We start from the raw sequence: 16,734 nt of genomic DNA on the forward strand, positions 1-16,734 counted from the left end.
TGAGCTGCGGACTGATACGGACAATCGCTCCATTCTCCACCTCGCCTCCGGATGAGGAGGCTGGGCTCGACTTCTCAGGTAGGACCCGGTCACCACCACCTGCACTCACAAACCCCGCAGTGGCACAGGGAAACGCATGGGTGAGGGAAAGGGCGGGCCGCCAGGGGAGGCTGCTTCTGGGTGGGAAGCTGGTGCCCCGGCTCTGGAGGGCCAGGCTGGGGTTGCCACAGACGTGTTGCCAGGGCCTGGCAGCAGTGGTGTAAGTGTCTACCTGGCCTGACTTTGCAGCAGAATTTGGGGCCTGGGTCTCTGGCTCTCTCCAGGATTCTGGGACCAGGCCTTTTCTTAAAATTAAAGTGAAATTCATATAACATGAAGGTAACCGATTTGGGGCATCAAGTCCAATCACCATGTCGTGAGACCACCACTGCTAAGTTCCAAAACATTTTGTTTCCAAAATAAAACCCAGACCCATGGAGTAGTTACTCCCCCATTCTCCTGTCGCCCCTGGCACCCCCCAGTATGTGCTTTGTTTCTGTGGGTTTATTCATTCTGAGTATTTCTTCTGAATGGAGTCGTATGGTATGTGAACCCCTGTGACTAGCGTCTTTCACTTAAAATAGGATTTTCAAGCTTCATCTGCCTTGTAGCCTGTATCTGTTCTTCATTCTTTTTAATGGCTGAATCACGTTCTGCAGCATATTTGACTGGTTTCCGCCGTTTTGCTGTTGGCAGTGATGCTGCTGTGAACTTTGTGTAGAAGGATTTGAGTACTTGTTCGTGGTGCTCGTGGGTACAGACCTAGGAGAAGAATTGCTGGGTCAAATAGTAGCTTCTCTGAACTTTTCGAGGATTCACCAAACTGTTTTCCAGAGTGGCTGCCCATTTCCTGCTCCCCCCAGCAGCCTGTAAGGGCTCCAACTGGTCCAAGGCCTCATCCACATTGTATTGTCTGTTTCTTTGGTAACAGCTGCCCTAATGGGAGCTAGATGTGGATTTCCTAATGAGTAGGGATGCTGTGCTTGCTGGCCATTTGGATAGCTTCTTTGGAGAGCAGTGGATTCACATTCTTTGTTCATTTTTAAGTCATGTCTTTTTGATTAATTCCTTTTCTGCTATGATGAGTCAAAGCTGAGTTTCTATGTTTCTCCTGGTTGCAATCACAGTAAAAATTGTGGCTGCTATGCATGTCCCCGTTCCATGGTCCCGGACCACACTCCCACCTCCAACCAGCAAAGCGACTCCACAGTGTGCAGACGGGGCTGGCGGTGCTTTCCAGACCCTAATGACAGCCCCTCCCAGCCTTCACCTGCCCACATGGCCTCTCTCACCACTGTAGGGAGCGGAGGGAGAAGGGGCCATGACACACCCCCGCTCAGATAATCACAAAGGACACAGGAGGGACATGCAGGAGCAGGCGTGGGGACCCTAGGGGAGGGTGTGAGCAGGAGCACGAAGACAGCCAGTGGTGAGAGGAGCTGGAGCAGGAAGTCAGGAGTACAAACAGAGCTTCTCAATCTGCATCCCTCAGGGGCTAAGACCAGGAAACTTCCAGAAGGTGGTCTGGGTCATGCGGGTGCACAGGGAAGGGACTAGGGCAGGTAGCGGGCAGCCAGCAGTGAGGCCTCTCAGGCACCCTCTGGTCTTCCTGAGATCATCCTGGGTCAGCCGAATTCGCCTTCATAACAAGCGGTCACAGAGGTGCTTGGGTGCCTCAGTGGGTTAAAGTCTCTGCCTTCGTCTCAGGTCATGGTCCCAGGGTCTTGGGATCGAGCCCCACATCAGAACATCGGGCTCTCTGCTCAATGGGGAGCCTGCTTCCTCCTCTCTCTCTGCCTATCTCTTCTGCCTACTTGTGATCTCTGTCCGTCAATAAATAAATAATTAATCTAAAAAAACAAAAACAAAACAAAACAAAAAAACCAAGCAGTCACAAGTACAGCTGATTCATAACTTAGTTTAATCCTTTGTAGGGAGCACCCTGGGCAGTGAGGAGCCTCCATCTGCCCCAGAGGGTCTGGCGACCATGGAGGAGGGTGGTCTCTTCTGGCTGCTGGCCCTGCCTCATGTTTGGGTGTCTGACCCCCACCTTCCCGATCCACAGCAGGCTGAGGGGCCCCAGCTCCCCTCCCCATGGTGCAGACTCCCTCTGGGGGCTGACTTGTACCCCCTTTCCCCACTTCCTGCAGGGCCTCTCTGAGACCTCTGGATACTGGCTTGCAGTCCTGGGCTGGCCCCGGTTCCAGACAGGTGGGCAGCGGGGTGAGCGCGGCTGCATATCTGGGAGCTGGCAGGGGAGAGGCACGGCCGAGTCTCAGGGCCCCAGGTCCCACCGGGAAATGTGCTCCTCAGCTGGAAAGGAAGCCGGACAGAGCAAGGGTCACTGGCAGCCCAGGTGGTCCTAGGATGGGGACCTTTTGGCAGTTGGTCCTGAAATATGCTCCCAGTTGGAGTTCCAGACCTTTCTAGCGGGAGCTGCTGGGGGTCGGTGCTGGGCCACCTCTGTTCCCTGCTGTAGTTTACTGGGCTCTAGGGAATCAGGGAACACGGGTGAACCCAGCAGGTCCCTAAGTAGCAGCTTTGGTAACAGGAGGAAAGCGACCCTGGAGAAATCCCTGGCCAGGCTGTCATTCCCGTCCTGTTGCCTTGTGGACATGAGGCTGGGCTTCTCTCTCCTCCCTTGTACTCGGGGGCCTGCAGGTCCCACGGAACTCGGACCAGGACATCCCTGGGCCCTGCATGCTTAGGTGCTTTCTGGGACTGTGACCTGGACATCCTAGCGCCTGGAGCAGGCCAGTAGGGACCAGAAGAGGGAGCTGTGAGGGGGCCCTCACCAAACTGGCAGATGTAACGGTTTCGGGTTTTGCAGCGCTGGTCGTTCCAGTTGAAGGCGGCGGACGCCTGTAGTTCCACACAGTTGCCGAACCTGCCAGGCCAGGACGCTGGGGGCTCAATGCCGGGGAAGGGAAGCAGGAGTCCGGGAGAGGCTTCCATCTTCCCCTCCAGCAGGCCCCTGTGTCTAATGGCCTGGCCCACAGATGGGGCTTCTGGAAGCCAGACCCACCCCCCATATGAAGGCTCAATAAGCTGGCCCAAGGGAGGGAAGGCACCCCAGACTCACCCCTGGTTGTCGGGCTGCCCAAAGGCGAAACTCGTAAAGGACTGGTGCTCCCCCGTGGTCCAGCGGAAGGAGTCCTTGGTGGTCTTGTAGGTGAGCCCTGGGCCGCGGCAGGTGAGTTAGCCCACCACCCCGGGCCCCCACCCAGAGCCCAGGCTCCCTGAGAGGAGCCCCCTGAGCTCAGAGCCTGTTGCCTAATCCCTTTTCTGCTGCCATCGAGACCTTAGCCCCCTTCCTAGCTCTTCCAGCCCCCCCGAGGCTCTCGCTCTCCCTCCCTTCTGTGCTCTCCCCAGGGAAGGAGGTTGCCTGCCCCATCCTGGGTCCCTAGCTCTCACCACACCCTTACTGTCTGCTGGTGGGTTTTCACAGCTCAGATTCCTGCACCCCCAACCAGGCACTCACCGATCCAGAAGTTTCTGGTTTCAAAGTCACTGTCGGTCACCTCATTGGTGGTCTCCAGGCGGCCCAGGTAGAAGGCGAGGATGTCCTGCACTTTCTGGCTCTCGATCTGGGCCAGCATCCCGCCCTTTCCCTGTAACCCCCATTCCAGCTCACCCTGGCAGGGCCCCAGAGCTCAGACCAGCCCTTCCTGCCCACCCCGCCACAGCCAGGGACGTCTCTTCCTCTGCCTCCTCCTTCTAGAGTGGGGGTCCCCCTTCCTTGCCCCTGCCTGCCTCTCCTCTCTCTGGGCATGGGGGGTGGGGGGCCAAGACTGACTGGGCCCTGCCCTTGGGAAGCTTTTGTTTCACGTGTTCAGTGTCCTGAACACATGTGAATCGGTTGCCAACATGAACACCTCGAGAGATGGCAATGAAAATCTGAATTTCTGATTCTCTTGAAAAATCCCAAGTTCTGGCCTTTCTGCAGAAAGGGGGCAGCCCGCTGCTAGAGCTGAATCAGGGTGGCTCCTTAGAGGGGGGTGGGTGGGGGCTCACCTCTTCCCCACACCCCAAGTCCCTCAGCTCATTCAGTGACCTCCTGGCTTCCATGGACCTCTGAGTTTGGGGCCCCTGCTTTATCCTAATGACCAGAGTCAGGTCAGGAGAAATTGAAGGAACCATCTCTTCATCCAAGGTCCTTCCAAGGACCCTCGCTTGAGATCCTGGGGTTCCCTGGGAAGGCTGGGGTTCACTGTCACCTGGCATTTCATCTTGGCTCCGTAGTAGGTGTCTGCCTCCGAAGACACCAGGAAGCAGTCTCCGTCGATCCTCAGGTCACAAGTGTGGAAGGGAAAGTGCACCTTGGCTGGGGACAGGGGGGCCCGACTGTGCGCGTGGGGACCTCAGACGCATTACACCTTCCTCCCTGCCAGGGAGCTAAGCTCAAGAAGCCCCTTCCTGGGCGCCTGGGTAGCTCAGTGAGTTAAGAAGCCCCTTCCTCTGGCCACTGTCTCCAAGCTGGGGCGGGGGGTGGGGGAGTCAGCGGCGTGCTGGGCAATGTGTGACATCCAGCTTGCTCTCTCTTCCAAAAAAAGAACGATCTGTAGCATTTGCCAGATTCTGTGGAATGCCACCGACGTGATGTGATTGCATGGGGGGTCGGGAGATGTGCCCAGTGAGGGGCTCCTGAAGGTGGCCTGGCTCATCGGGGGACCTCGGGGCAGGACTCACTGGCACACTGGGCTCCCCCGTAGCCGACGTCACAGACGCAGGAACACTCCTCTTCCCGGAACCGGCCGTGAACACACTGTACGCTGCAGCGCACTGCCGGGGGGCGGGGGGAGGGAGAGCGGAGCTCAGCCCGCAGCCCCCGGACCCCGTGCTGCCCCTCATGGGCCTCGCAGTGTGGGCAACAGTCAACCGTGACAGGAAAGACCCTCGAGGATGGGACCCCATCAGGGCTTCCCGCTGCAGCTACGCTTGGTATCTGGATCTCCGTCGTAGAGAGCAGCAAATTAGGGTTCAGGGGTGACCTGCCTACAGTCACAGAGCTGGGAGGGAGACAGTGGGATCAGAGTCTACTTCCAGATCCTGATCGGGTCCTCTTCCCACCCTCTCAGGACCTAAGGGCCAAGTCAGATTCCGCCTTGAATCCCCTACACGGCTCAGGCTCCGGCAGGGGCTCAGGCTGTTGGTCGAATGACTACACGGTGTTCAGATCAGCAAGTACCCGGTCAGCAGCCGCACACTCCCTCAGGGCTCTCTCCAGGCCCTTGCAGTGGGTGCCCCCACGGCCCCTGGACACACCGCACAGGGGCACGGGGCCCTCCTCACCCCCCATGGCTGCCTGCCTGCCTCGGCCCTGGCCCAGGCTTCACTCACCGGGTCCCCGGGTGGCTGTGACCTGGAGCTCTAGGTGCCCCTCACCTTGGCAGTATCTGCCCGTGTAGCCAGGGGGACAGTGGCAGTGGCAGGTGCTGACGTTGAGACGTCCATGGTTCCGGCAGCTCATGCGACATGGGTTCCTGGGGACCTCTGGTCAGATGAGGATGAACTCTGAGAGGGCGCCTCCTTCCGGCAGGCCAGGGGGCTGCTTCCCAGGGTGCCAAGGGCCGGAGCCTCGAGGACAGTCCCACCAGATGTTGCCACAAAGGTCACCACACGGGAGTTCTCTTGTACCCGCTGCCCCAGCAGGAGGCAGGCAGGGTCGGGCACTTACCACAGAGCCCTCCTGCGTGGTCCCAGGCTTTGAAGCAGCCCGAGACGCTGGCCGTGCAGAGCGAACACCAGGAGCCCTTCTTATAGGGGACGATGGTCTTCCCATTTACCTCCCAGTTGCCCCTGTGAGAGCGAGCACCAGAGGGCTGCAAGGGCCTGGCCTTGGGCAAGGCAGGCGTGGGCCCTGCCGCACGGCCCCTGCAGCTCCTTCTGGCCCAACCCCGGGAGTCAGGGAGCTGGAGGAGACACGAGATGTCCTAGGAAAGGAAAGACGGCCTCCAGACTAACACGAACACTCCATTCTTCCGTGGCCAAAGCAGAATAGTGCTGCCAAGGAGGGGCGTCTGAGGAGAAGCCACATTCTGCTTGGCTGCCCACTTCCGCACCCACTGCCTTTCCTCCTCCCCTCTCCCCGAGAGGGTGTGGACCCAGGGGTAAAGGCCTTTGAGTGGGGGGCTGAGGGTTCTCCCTTGGGTGAAGGTAGGCGCCCCTCCCCACCCCGCCCGAGCCCAGCGGGGGATGGCAGGGCAGCCTCTGTGATGGGACCTTACCCGGGAGAGTAGGCACAGACGAAGGCTTCCATCTCGGCCTGGGCCCCAGAGCACCGATGCCGCCCACAGCCCAGCTGGCTCGAGGTGGCCCACACGAGCTGCCGGAGACACGGCGGCTCAGGAACCCTATCACAAGCCACCCCGACTCCCAATCTGGGGCCGGCAACACTGATGATGCTTGCCCCGGGGGAGGCAGACACAGTCTCTGCCCCCAGTGAGGCAGACAGACAGACCTCGGGGCCTCAGGAGCTGTAGCTGTGCTGGGAAGAGCTGTGGGGACAGGTGGGCACAGCCTAGGAAGGCTTTCTGGGTGAGGGGTGTGGAGAGGTTTGGATGGGCAGATACCTGAAGAAAGGAGAGAATCTTGGAGGGAGGGGTAGTGGTGAAAGAAAGTCTTGGACCTCAAAGTCTTTGTGACAGACCGCACACGTGGCTACAACCCTTCCCTCCTCCCCGTGGGCCCCTCTTAAACGTGCCTTTGCAGTTCTTTGCAATGAGAGGAGGACTCTCTTTTCTAGCCTGGCCCCCAGCTGGGCCTGTGGCTTGTGTTGGCCAACAGAATGCAGCAGAAGTGATACTGAGCTGAGGGGGTGCTGGGTGGCTCCATTGGTTAAATGTCCGACTCTTGGTTTAGGTTAAGGTCATGATCTCACGGTTGTGAGTTCGAGCCCTGTGTCAAGCTCAGGGTTCAGTGCACTTTGCCTGGGATTCTGTTTCTTCCTCTGCCCTACCTGCCCCCAGCTCCCATGTGTTTACTCTCTAAAATAAATAAATAAAATAACGTCTTAAAAAAAATGATATTGAGCTGGTTTTGAACCTAGGGCTGGAGACCCCCACAGGCCCAAGGGAACCTGGTGAGGCTCCTCTAAACGGTCAGCTCCCAGCCCAGGCAGCAGCTGACTGCACTTGTATTTGGGCCCAGCAAAGACCAGAAGAACCTCCACACAGGGCCCAGCCCAAGGATGCTAAACTTTGGGGTAGTGTGTTAGCAACAAAAGCTAACAGGTACAGGTCTCTGATAATATTCAGCACTTGGATTGAAAATCTTAAAATCTGTGGCAGCTTGGAAACAGCACAGTCAATACAGGGGACGAGTTAGCAAACTCCTGTAGCACAGCCATGAAGTAGGGAGACACGGACACATGTGTCCAATAATTAGAGAAAATACATTCTTTTTAGGAATGCACAAAACATTTGCAAACACTGACCCTTCACTTAACCACAAAGCAAGGCTCGACAAAAACCAAAGGAATAATATTCCATGGGCTGCATTCTATAAATTCAATGCAATACAATCTCCAAGTAAGTAACTTAGAAGTAAGGAATGATTGGGGCGCCTGGGTGGCTCAGTCCGTTAAGTGTCTGCCTTCAGCTCAGGTCATGATCCCACGGTCCTGGGATCAAATATAAAAAAATAATAGAGTAAACTGAATAAAGTAAAAGAAAGTGAATAATAGGGGCACCCCATTAAAATATATAAACTTAAAAAAATAAGTAAATAGTAAAAATAAGAGCAGAAATTTAAAAAAAAAAGAAAAAGGATAAAACAAAAGCTTCCTTGTTAAAATAGACACATCTCTGGGAAGACTGGTAAAGAATGAAAGAGAGAAGGTGCACATAAACAAAGCTGAAAAGTTTAAAAGGATCTAGCAACAGACACAGGAAATTTTTAAAAAATTTATTTGTCAGAGGGGCACCTGGGTGGCTCAGTGGGTTAAGCCGCTGCCTTCAGCTCAGGTCATGATCTCAGGGTCCTGGGATTGAGTCCTGCATCAGGCTCTCTGCTCAGCAGGGAGCCTGCTTCCTCCTCTCTCTCTCTCTCTCTGCCTGTCTCTCTGCCTACTTGTGATCTCTCTCTGTCAAATAAATAAATAAAAAATCTTTTTAAAAAAATTTATTTGTCAGAGAGAGAGCAAGAGAGCCAGCAAGGGGAGAGCCAGGAACAGGGAAAAGCAGGTTCCCTGCTGAGCAGAGAGCCCGATGTGGGACTCTATCCCAGAGCGACTTGAGCCAAAGGCAGATGTTTAACCAACTGAGCCACTCAGGGGTCCCAGGAAAATTTTAAATCCCTGTTTAATCCTAGGTTGGTTTTTTTTTTTTTAAGATTTTATTTATTTTTTGGGGCGCCTGGGTGGCTCAGTGGGTTAAGCCGCTGCCTTCGGCTCAGGTCATGATCTCAGGGTCCTGGGATCGAGTCCCGCATCGGGCTCTCTGCTCAGCAGGGAGCCTGCTTCCTTCTCTCTCTCTCTGCCTGCCTCTCAGTGTACTTGTAATTTCTCTCTGTCAAATAAATAAATAAAATCTTTAAAAAAAAAAAAAAAAAAAAAAGATTTTATTTATTTTTTTATTTGAAAGAGTGAGAGAGGGAGAGCAGGCTGAAGGGCAGAGGGAGAGGGAGAATCCCATGCTGAGCTCAGAACTCAACGCAGGGCTCGATCTCACAACCCCGAGATCATGACCTGAGCCAAAACCAAGAATCGGATGCTTTACGGATGTTCTGCTCTTATTTTTATTATTTACTTTCTGTTTTTATTTTTTTTGTTGTTGTTTTTTAAATTTTGTTTTTCTTTTTTTTTTTAATTTTTTTAAAAGATTTTATTCATTTATTGGACAGAGAGAGAGAGATCACAAGTAGGCAGAGAGGCATGCAGAGAGAAAGGAAGGGAAGCAGGCTCCCTGCTGAGCAGAGAGCCCAATGCGGGGCTCGATCCCAGCACCCTGGGATCATGACCCGAGCCGAAGGCAGAGGCTTTAACCCACTGAGCCACCCAGGCGCCCCTAAATTTTGTTTTTCTTAATAATCTCTCTACCCAATGTGGGGCTCGAACTCATGACCGTGAGATCAAAAGTCACATGCTCCACAGACTGAGTTACTTTCTCCTACTTTATTCAGCTTACTGTATTTTTTTTATATTCTTTTTAAAAAAGATTTATTTATTTATTTATTTGACACAGAGAGAGAGAGACAGCAAGAGAGGGAACACAAGCAAGGGGAGTGGGAGAGGGAGAAGTAGGCTTCCCACTGACCAGGGAGCCTGATGCGGGGCTCGATCCCAGGACCTTGAGATCATGACCTGAGCCAAAATTAAGAGTCAGATGCCTAACCAACTGAGCCACCCAGGCACCCCCACTCTGTTTAATCCTAGCCTTAACTCTCTCTTCAGTACTGAACAATTCCTCCCAATCAATTGGGAAACATAAAATGGACAGTTTCTTAGAAAACAGAACTTGGCAAAAACAATCTCAACGCGAAGTAGACCATTTCCCAAAGTTGAATCAGCAGCTAAAAACCCACGCCTGCATAGCGTTTGAGAGAATCAGGAGCCAAGCACAGGCAACACAGTTTTGAACAATAATAGTAATATGGGGAATTTTCATTTCAAAAGTTTCTATAACCCTGTAATAATTAAAATACGATTTGTGCAGGGCTTAAAAATTTTAAAAAGCAGCGGAATAGAATCAAGAACTCAGCAACAGATCCGCGGGCAGACATGAGCTTGGTGGGTGACAGGTGGATTGTGAGTCCGTGGGGGAAGGGTTGAATATTCAATGGAAGGTGCCCATTTGTGGAGAGAAATGGGCGCAAGCAGGGGAGCAGAGCGGGAGACGGAAGCAGACTCCCCCTGAGCAGGGAACCCGATGCGGGGCTCCATCCTGGGACTCCGGGATCATGACCTGAGCCGAAGGCTCAACCAACTGAGCCACCAGGTGCCCCTAGTTGTTTTTTCTTAAGAGATGAGAACACATATAGTTAAACATTGTCTAAGTGGAGCTCATGGGTAAAAGGGAGTCCATTACTAGATTTACGTTTGAAATCGTTCATGCTTAGAGCAGAGAAAAGGAAAACTAAAAAGTGCGTAAGAGCAGCCACAGGTGGCCCTTCTGAGCTGACCCCGGGGGCCGGGGCCGGTGCCACAGCCTCACCTGAGTGTAGTGGGTGCAGGTGGCGTTGTGGGCACACTCGGCGGCCGCGTGGCTGTACCACCGCCGCTCTGCGAACCACAGGTCCACCACGCTGACGAAGGACGCCGAGCCTGCCGGCAGCAGCTGCACATTCCAGCCCACTTGCGGGGGGGCTCGAGGTGCTGACGCGGGGCTCAGGACTGGGGCACCGCACAGGGCCGCCCTGGCCTGAGCCCATTGGGCCAGGCTCTCGCTCCAGTCCTGGGGGCGGCACAAAAAGAGATGTCAGCAGCGACCCTTTAGGCCTTAGGGAACCCACTTCCCCCACCGCCCCCGCCCCGGGGTGGGGGTCATGCTGAGAGCACTGGATGGGGAGTCCTGTTTCACCCACTTCACCCTGGGGCCGGAGAAGGCCAGACCGGGCCTGCGAGTTGCTCTTGGAGATGCGGTGGTGAGAGCACCAGCGAGGTCTGGATGCCTACCCCGGAGCCTGGCTCTACCCGGGCCTGAGAGCCTCCCTCCTCCTGACTCCTGCCTTAGGCGCCGCCCCAGAGGGGGATGCCCGTTCCTGAGGGAGCAGTGCCAGCTGGGGTGACAGGATGGGCTTCTGTGGTAGACTTTTCTGTCCAGTAATGTGAGCCCGGGCAGGGCCCCAGCCATTCAAAATGGTTTTTTGCTTGCCATTAGGTACAACGGGCCATAGCCATTGTCAGGGAGGCTCGGTTGCTCCCACCTGGCTTTTCTTTGATGAAAAAGGCCTCAGCGGCCAGGCTGCTTTGTCCCGTTCCCCCCTCCTCCCCCCCACTCACCGGTGCCAACAGGGAAGCAGGACCAGAGAGGCTCCTGGCCTCAGGGCCCAGCCAGCGCTGTTCTCTGGAGTGGCCCTAATCTCTCCCATCCACACACCAGCAGACTCCCCCCTCATACCCCCACAGCTACCAAATCGTCCCCCCTCTCCTCTTAAATGAAGGGCTCAACAATCAAGAAGACTTGGGTCACCTCACCCCAGCTGTGTGGCCTCTAGCCCCTAATCTCCATGAGACTCCACATCCTCGTCTGTAAATTGGGACAGTAAGATACTCACAGAGGAGGATTATCATGGGGACTCAAAGGGTACTGGGGGAGAGTGCCTGACCCACGGTGGGCTGAACGGCTGTTAGGATTTTACCTCTGATGCAGACCGGAACCGGAGCAGTGGGGATTGCCTGGGGGGGCCCTTGGCTGCCCTGCACCACCCCAAGAGCTTTAGCCTCCCCTGGGTAAAAGCACTAGAGACCCGCACAGGTGAGGGAGGCTGAGTGGTGGGGCTCCATGCTCATCTTCTATGAAATGCTGATTCCTAAGACTTTGGCCAAAGGGGCATGAAAAGCGTCAACCGATGACCGGATGAGGGGGAGCACCTCCCTGCCAGGCACTTGAGCTGGGAGCACAGGGCGTGGGCAGTGGGAGCCAGGACCTGAGCTGAGGAGGGCCAGAGCTGCTGCAGAGCAGGGAAAGGGAGAGAAGTGACCCCCTCCCACTGGCCCGCCCCACCCCCACCTCCTGGGAAACTGACCCAGGAGCTCTCAAGGTCACCGCCCCGCTGAGCCAGCCTGGAGGAGTTTATGGGAGGCAGCCATGGGGAACCCTGCCCACCCCCACACAATCCCGCCCTCACCCCCCAGGGCCTGTTGGCATGTGCTGGGGCAGTGCTTCTGGGCCCTGGGATGACACCGCCAACCCTGCCGTCCTATGCCAGAGGAGCAGAGACCTTGGAGGGGCCCCTTCTAGTCATCCAGATAAACTGTGAAGAAGCACTGGGTCCTGGTCACATTCCAGGCCTTTCCCTCAAGCAGGACGCTTCTCCCTCCCAGTCTTCTGCCCCTCTGATCCTGCGGGGAGTCCTTTGTGGAGCGCCTCTTTCCTGCGGGGCTCCTGCCATGTCTTCTGGTTTCCAGGGCAACGGGTTGGGATGCGCAGAAAGGCCAAAGGACTGGCCCCTTTGGGAAGCAGGCCGCGGCAGAACCCTAGCATCCAGGAGCTGTCCCCTCGTGGGCAGGGAGACTGGCTGTCCCCTGCCCAGGCAGAAGGGCACCTGCCACAGGCCTGGCCTCCTGAGCCGTCTTCAGGATCGCCCCTCCAGCCACCGCCTCGGTGAGCCCGCCTTGGGGTACTCACCATTCTCTGCATGTTGGCCGCGGGGGGCTGCACCCGGCTACGCAGACGGTTGTGCATGGAGAGGAGCAGGAACGTCTCCTTACTGCTCAGGGCTGGGGTAGGAGACAAGGTCAGGTCCCCTGCACAGCGGGACCTGGTCTCCCCTGGGGTGACCCTGGCTGTGGCAAGCTGAGAGGGCTGCCCTGCCCTTAGGGAGCAAGAGCTGATGGGGCCAGGGGCACGGGGATGGTGGGGGATGGACGGCCTACAGGAGACCAGGAGCTGGGGGCCTGGGAGGGAGGCAGGTGTGCAGGGGCCCTTGAGCTGGGGGCTGGGCTGACTGGAGGGAGGTAGGGCCACGGGCTGGTGGGGAGCAGCCCTGGAGCCGCCAGCTTTGGGTTGCCATTCCTCCTTGACCCACACGGCTGGGCCCACTCCCCTTCATTCTTCCTGCTCCCCAGGCCAGCCTCCGCCATCCAACTTGGGTCCCTGGACCACCTTCGGGCCAGGGGGGTTGCTATTAAACCCCACAGGTCTGCCCAGAGCTCAGGCCTTCCTGGCACCGCTCTGCGACACTCCTAGCTGCTTTCACTGGTTCCTCACCCCAGGGAGGGGGGCCCTTACCTCCAGGCATCGGAGCCTGTTCCTCCTGCAGTGGGAGTAACTTCGCCTCCGTCCAGGCCATGCCAAGGAGAGCCAGGAGCACGGGGAGGAGGCCGGGCCGGGGGCCCCCCAGCCGGGCGGAGGGCGCCGGCCCCAGCATGGGCCTGTTGGGCGCTCCGGCTCAGCCGTCCAGCTTGCTTCCCAAGCTAGACAGAACTACTCACAATCTCAAGGAGGCAGGCTGGACGGGCAGACAAAAGGGGGAGGCTGGTGTGAGTAATTGGTGTATCCAAAAGGCCTCCTGTCGACACTGGCATGAAGAGTCAGCCAGCTCCAATCCCAGGGCTCCCTCCCTCCTCCAGCCGAGGGCCTGGCCAGCGGCCCTGCCCACAACAGCCAGCCAGGCAGTGTGCACTGACCCTGTGCCCCTGCTAATCATTGCAGGATTATTGGAGCCCTCGGGGAGCCCCTGGAGACCCCGCTGATTGGCCCGCAGACATTCCAGGGCGGGGGATTAGCAAATGATGGCCGGCCCGGCTGGGACAGTGTCCTCTGGGCCCACCGGCAGCCTCTAGTCCCAGTTCCAGGCCCAGGGCAGGCAGGCAGGAACTGGGCGAGACCCCAGGGGAATTCTTCCCTTTCTTGGGAAGTTCATCCCAACCCCCAGCCATGAATTAAACATGATGGACGTAACCACAGACCAGGCAGCTACCACCGCTGGGTGGGGGCACTGGGAGGTTGGGTTTGTAGGGGAATGGGTTAGGGCTGCACCTGTAGGAGGGTAAGAGTGCCTTAGGACTCTGGGCAGTGTCTGTCTGGGCAGTGTTGGGGGCTGGGCCCCAGCCCCAACGGCCCTTTGGTCCCCAGCATTCTGCAGGCCGGGAGAGGGCCCCCTCGAGCAGAGGAGAGCACATGATGCCCTTAGCTGACTGGAGTCCTGCAGGGAACAAGTGGGACTCTAGATGATCAGGCAGTGTGGCAGGCAGACGGCAAACCGCCATGATGCTTTGGGGCTTGGCTGAGGCCTCCATGCAGATCTGCACCGAGGCCCACAATTCTTAGAAAAGACAAGGCTATCCCGCAGGCCGTGGCCAAATGCCCACACTCCACCTCCAGGCTGACCAAAGGTTAATCACCCACTGCAAAGGACTGCCTTGGAAGCCAACTACTTCCTCCTTCTGGAGTTTGTGTGACCCTTGACCTTTAGGCGGACACCCTCTCAGAGCCAGGTGTCACCTACCTGGGAAATTCCAGAGATGCATTGAGATGCAACAATATCCATGAAAGTGGATATTGTTGTGGGTATGGGGGGAGGGGATGAAAGCAGGGCCAGGCACAAGGACCCCTAAGCCGGCCTGGGGTTGTGCGTCCCCCCCTGACACAATACCTGGGGCTTCGGGAGTTTCTCCCTCCAGTGGGGGTGGCCACACGATTTCAGATTCATCCTGCCCGGGGCCTAGCAATGCTTAATAATAGTGACCTTTCCTCCAGAGCTCACAAAGCACAGTGACACGTGTGGCTTCACTGAATTGTCACAAAACTAGGGCATGGCAGATGCGGTGCCCATCTTGTAGATGATGAACCTGGGCTCACCGGGCGGGCACAGGGTGTGTCCCAACTGACCCAGGCTTTCTGTCTTCACATTCCTAGACCCCCAGTGCAAATCGGCTTTCATTTACATTGTGGCCCTCCAAGTTCAAGTCCCACCGCCCTGCTCCATGCCGATGCCGGGGAACAAAGCCCTATTCTTGCTCCCAGGCTGCAAAGGAAAATGTGGCTTTTCTCTTGAGTAGCACCATACCAGGTCATTGGGGCAGCTAGGGAAATAGATTTTGACCCGAGGTGGTGGCTTTTGAGGGGTCTTGGCTCACTGCGAATGGAGGTCAGGGTGAGGCCAGCCTCAGGAGCTAGAAGATGAGGAACTGAGGGGATAAAATGCCACACCACAGAAGACCTGGGTTCTAACTGAGACTGTCTGTAAGACGCTGGGATTGTCACTTCCACCCCTGGGCCTCCATGTCCACTGGTGTTAAAAGGACTCCCTAACCAAGGGATTGTACCTTGCTTTCCATGGCATTTCATGCTGGGTGTTGAGAATGGGTAGGTCCTTTCTTGCATGGCTGATCTCCCCAGTGAGCAACTTCTCTTCGGATTTCTACCACCATGGATTAGTTTTCTTATTTTGAATGTCAGAGGAACCGACTCCTAGGATATGCACACTTTAAGGCCGTGATTCCTTTCCTCTCCGTGTCTATGAGATTCATCTATGTTGTGGTCTGTTTTAGTAGGTTGTTTTTGTTTATGTGTTTTTGTTTTTTTTTATAAATTTTTTTTTGGGGGGGGAGAGAGAGAGAGCCCAAGCAGGGGCACAACAGGAGAGGGAGAAGCCGACTCTCCTCTGAGCAGGGAGCCCGATGTGGGGCTTGATTCCAGGACCCCAAGATCATGACCTGAGGTGAAGGCAGATGCTTAACCAACCAGGCGCCTCATGTTTTGGGTTTTTTAAAAAATGTATTTATTTATTTAGTTATTTATTAGAGAAAGAATATGTGAGGTGGGGAGGGGCAGAGGGAGGAGGCAGAGAAACTTCAGCAGACACTGTGCTCACTGTGGAGCCCACACTGGGCTCAGTCTCATGGTTCTGAGATCACAGCCTGAGCCAAAACCAAGAACTGGGTGCTTAACCGACCACATCACCCAGGTTCCCCTCTTTGTTTTTAATTGCTGGGAGTAGTTTATATTTTCATTCTCCTATAAATGGACATTTGGGTTGTTTTAAGCTTTTGTTTATTATGAATAAAGCCGCTGTCAACATGATTGTACAATTTAAAATTTTCCTCTCATAAACAGCTACAAAAGAAAGAAAAGACAAAATTCTCCAAATCAGGAGGGAGATATCATAACAACTGATAGTATAGAAATAAAAAAAGTAAGAGAATATTAAGAACAACTTTATGTTAATAAAATAGACAATGTACATGTAATGGACAAATTCCTAGAAAGGCAAATCAGCAAAACTGATTCAAGAAGAAATAGGAAACCTTAATACCCATTTAAAATTGAGAACCCTTTATAAAATATAAAAAATTTTTAAAAAATTGAGAAACCAAATGGGAGAGAATTTCTCAATATAATTAACATTTAAAAATATGCTTTTTATTATATCTGAATAGTTACAAAATTTAAAAATGTCCATACTGCTTATAGTAAAATCCACTTTTGAAGATTTTTATTTATTTATTTGACACAGAGAGATCACAAGTGAGCAGAGAGGCAGGTAGAGGGAGGGGGGGAAGCAGGCTCCCCACTGAGTAGAGAGCCCAATGCAGGGCTCAATCCCAGGACCGCGGGATCATGACCTGAGCTGAAAGCAGAAGATTTAACCCATTCAGCCACCCAGGCACACCTAAAATCCACTTTTAAAGTGTAGCTATTTGTGTTGTACTATTATATCAGAATTTTAAGGAGGATCAAAGAAAATGAGCAAAGATTAAAAGTTTATACAAAATCCTGTGAAAATCCTATAGTGAACATCATACGTACCGATGGAGGACTAAATGCTTTCTCTCCAAGATCAGAAGCAAGGCAAGAATGTCAGCTCTCACCACTCCCGCTCAGCACTATCCTGCTGGATGTGCGATTAGTGCAATCGGGTGAAATAAGCAATTAAGGGCATCCAGATGGGAGAGGAATCAGTGAAACTGTCTGTGTTTGCAAATGATATAATCCCATGTGTAGGAAATCCCAGGGAATGTTGAAAAGAAAACCCTACTAGAACAAAGGTCTCAGAGTACAAAATAAAGATACAAGCTACCAGCTACCAATA

At 54.7% G+C, this 16,734-nt stretch overlaps 1 protein-coding gene across 2 annotated transcripts; it reads right to left on the reverse strand.

Moving 5' to 3' along the window:
- Positions 1 to 1,941: 1,941 nt before the first annotated feature.
- Positions 1,942 to 13,343, reverse strand: LOC132005185 (C-type lectin domain family 18 member A-like). 2 transcript variants are annotated; one of them, XM_059382036.1, is made up of 13 exons: positions 13,328 to 13,343; positions 12,930 to 13,149; positions 12,327 to 12,418; positions 10,191 to 10,430; positions 6,267 to 6,364; positions 5,717 to 5,838; positions 5,425 to 5,532; positions 4,729 to 4,821; positions 4,257 to 4,363; positions 3,521 to 3,650; positions 3,122 to 3,218; positions 2,835 to 2,926; positions 1,942 to 2,352 (listed from the first exon to the last, which is right to left on the reverse strand). In XM_059382036.1, exons 2-13 carry the CDS (start codon positions 13,066 to 13,068, stop codon positions 2,315 to 2,317), a joined length of 1,356 nt encoding a protein of 451 aa, XP_059238019.1. In that variant the 5' UTR covers positions 13,069 to 13,149; positions 13,328 to 13,343; the 3' UTR covers positions 1,942 to 2,314. The 2 variants fall into 2 exon arrangements, with proteins under 2 accessions (XP_059238019.1, XP_059238021.1); XM_059382038.1 differs by lacking the exon at positions 13,328 to 13,343 and having other exon boundaries at positions 3,521 to 3,534; positions 12,930 to 13,286.
- Between the last annotated feature and the right edge of the window lie 3,391 nt (positions 13,344 to 16,734).

Source organism: Mustela nigripes, chromosome 17, assembly GCF_022355385.1.
Source record: "Mustela nigripes isolate SB6536 chromosome 17, MUSNIG.SB6536, whole genome shotgun sequence".
Classification (NCBI taxonomy): domain Eukaryota; kingdom Metazoa; phylum Chordata; class Mammalia; order Carnivora; family Mustelidae; genus Mustela; species Mustela nigripes.

Excerpts from the sequence above, each read along its gene's own strand:
- LOC132005185 (XM_059382036.1), bottom strand. The coding sequence starts at position 13,068 with ATGCTGGGGCCGGCGCCCTCCGCCCGGCTGGGGGGCCCCCGGCCCGGC. Across the intron at positions 10,431-12,326 it reads CGGCCAACATGCAGAGAATG|GACTGGAGCGAGAGCCTGGC; the intron begins GTGAGTACCCCA and ends TGCCGCCCCCAG. Across the intron at positions 4,364-4,728 it reads CGGGGGAGCCCAGTGTGCCA|CCAAGGTGCACTTTCCCTTC; the intron begins GTGAGTCCTGCC and ends CCCTGTCCCCAG.